The sequence below is a fragment of the Papaver somniferum genome, chromosome 11 (assembly GCF_003573695.1).
Source record: "Papaver somniferum cultivar HN1 chromosome 11, ASM357369v1, whole genome shotgun sequence".
NCBI classification, from domain to species: domain Eukaryota; kingdom Viridiplantae; phylum Streptophyta; class Magnoliopsida; order Ranunculales; family Papaveraceae; genus Papaver; species Papaver somniferum.
Window position 1 is genome coordinate 53,359,336 of NC_039368.1, and position 2,811 is coordinate 53,362,146.

The window sequence follows — 2,811 nt, forward strand, 5'->3', positions numbered from 1 at the left end:
AACCCTTCGTCATCATCTACCAATTGTTCATAACAACTCTTCTTTTTCATAAGTTGTTCGGCCATCCTCTTTCTAGTGTATCGGCATGGTGTTATCCCTTTACTAACCGCCGTCTCAAAGATTCCTAATTTTTCGGTCACGGCATGATAGCCACAATTTCCATCTCCATCGACATCATCTGTATATACAATATACTCGCGAATAAACTCGGGAAGTTGCTCTACATAACCCTCTATTTTGGTATGATAATGTCTATAAGTCTTACCTGTTAGGGAATCCTTATACATTTTCATATTACCAATTTTCAGCTTAATTATATCCAATCCATCCCCTCCAATATCTACACTTCCAATGTCTTCGATATGTGTTGGGAGTCTGTACTTCCTTGGCCTAACCCTTCGATTTTTTAAAAGGGACTACTTCACCATCGTGTTGTTTATGACTAGGAATTTGTCGCTTACCTTTGTTATCACTTATCTTTGGTGTAACTTCGGAATTTTCAGCTTGATGTAGGTTCCGTATTCGGCCTTTCATTTTTGATATGCAAAGCCACCCCTTCAACTATGGGTGTGACTTCAGAATGCACCCCTTGTTCAATCATTGTTGGTACCTTCCTAGGCCTACCCCTTTTCTTTGTAACCTCGACTATAGGCGTGGCATCCGCTTCCTCGGCTTGTTGTTCTTGTTCAATCGATGCAGGTACCTTCGTCTGCCTACCCCTTTTCTTTGGAACCGGCACTTCATCGGCTTGTGGTGTTGATACGGAATCCGTCATTTGTTCTTGACTTGATAGCAGTAAATTCTTCGGCCTACCCCTTTTATTTGGAAGCGGTACTTCATCGACTTGTGATGTCGATACAGAATTCCCCGTTTGTTTTTGACTTGATGGCGGTTCCTTCCTTGGCCTACCCCTTTTCTTTGGAACCGGCGCTTCCGCGAACCTTGCTTCCGAAAGCTCACATCCGGTTGGGTCTCGTTTCTTACTTTCCTCGTCTTCACATTCACGTTGACTCATTGCTTTCAATTCTTTCCTTTGTTTTCTCCTTGTCGTTTTAGTTTGTGGTCTACCGGGCGGATCTCCCTTTGTTGGCTCTTCACTTTGTGTTATCCATGGACGTGCAATTAGACTTAGTTGTCTCAACAATACTTGTTGACTAGCCGAGTTTCCACGTGAGTAAGCTTCATAGAATTCCTTTGCTTCGTTTGTATCCCATGGTGATTGTCCGAGAGCTTCCGTAGGGGGAGGGTCGAAAGATAGTTGCTTCCAAAACGGATCAATAACCTCAATAGGTATCACTTCTTCATACTTCACAAGATATGATGACACGGAAGCCCAAATGAAGACATGTCGGGACAAATACACACATCACCCGGTTGGCCGTAGTTTATCTCATTTTCCATTTATTTAACCATATGTTGCCCAATGCGAGACGCTGAATTCTATTCCTTGGAGAAAATTACCATATCGAAAATGTGATGTCATCCTTTCTATTGATATTTTCTCAAAAGCCTTCTTGATCCTATCAATATCAGCCTTAAAGTATTGCTCTATTGCCTCGGTGACCGTAACCACGTTTCCTTGGCCGGACTGGATGAGATCTTTAAATATCCCATGAGCGGACTCCGCTATACTAGTTTATTCATTCCCGTAGTGTTTATACCGATTTGTTCATGCGCGCACAAATTTTTCCTTGAACTTATCCAGCAATTTATCCCGACAATATGACACGGCACTTGGATGGACTTCGTTATATTTGGAAATAAACATGTTCAATCTCTTTTCATATATATCCTCGGTAAGAGACCAATAAACTTTCTCCCAATCCTTTAGAAATTCCAACCACTTTTTATGATTTTCATCGTGTTCTTTTTCCACTCGCTCTTTAATCTTTCCTCTTTCATGTTCTTCTTCTTCGGGTGATAGTTTCTTCTTGCGAACATCTTCCTCTAGTTGCGCAATCATTCTCTTCTTAATATACGCCTTAGAGGGTTCAAACAAAGCATGACAATGTTTTGTCACATTTTAACCTATATGATACGTACATAGGAAATTTTGTGCATCCGGAAATACGTCGGATATAGCATTCATTAGTGCGTCATCTTGATCGGTTATGATGACCCTCAGAAATTGATTTTCCAGGAACAATAATTTCAATTTTCGTAATGCCCAATGATAATTGTAATCCCTCTCGTTTTCCATTAAACACCAAGTCAATGTGAATGATACCTTGTCCGATGTTTTCCCCACGATGTTGAACAACGGCATGTTGTATTTGTTTGTCTTGTAGGTGCAATCCATCATAAGAACACCACAACATGTATGATCCAATTGTGAAAGCAAAGGATGTGCAATGAATATTTGAAGGGGTTTATTATTATCCGATCCTCTTTTAATGATACGCATGTAGTTGTGATCCCAAACTATCTTCTCAAATTCTTGCATAACGCTCCTCCCATCCCATTCCACCCTTCTAATACTTGCTTGTGCGCTATAAATTGTACTTAGAGAATACACGTTCGTCTTATCCTTTTCCTTGAAGCCTCTGAGAACTTGTCTCGGTTTGATAAATGTTTTGGTCAATCTCTTTACATCCTCCATTTCATGAGGTTTTAGCTTCGCAAATATGGAGTGACCAACAAAATCTTTCGGATCCCGGTGGTTATGACGGTCAAACCACACCGTACAATCCCATTCTTTTTCTTTGTCTCTTAAATAGAATACAAGCTTAAAGGGGAAATTATCCTTCCTCGTACGAGTTTTGTATACCCTATTAGTCTTCTTTGGATATACATAACCCTTTCTCTTATGGC

The 2,811-nt window shown here is 40.4% G+C and overlaps 1 protein-coding gene across 1 annotated transcript; it reads right to left on the reverse strand.

The window, feature by feature from the left end:
• Positions 1-499: 499 nt before the first annotated feature.
• Positions 500-1,015, reverse strand: LOC113324425 (ABC transporter F family member 4-like). Its single transcript, XM_026572741.1, has one exon. It carries the CDS (start codon positions 1,013-1,015, stop codon positions 500-502), a length of 516 nt encoding a protein of 171 aa, XP_026428526.1.
• Positions 1,016-2,811: the final 1,796 nt, after the last annotated feature.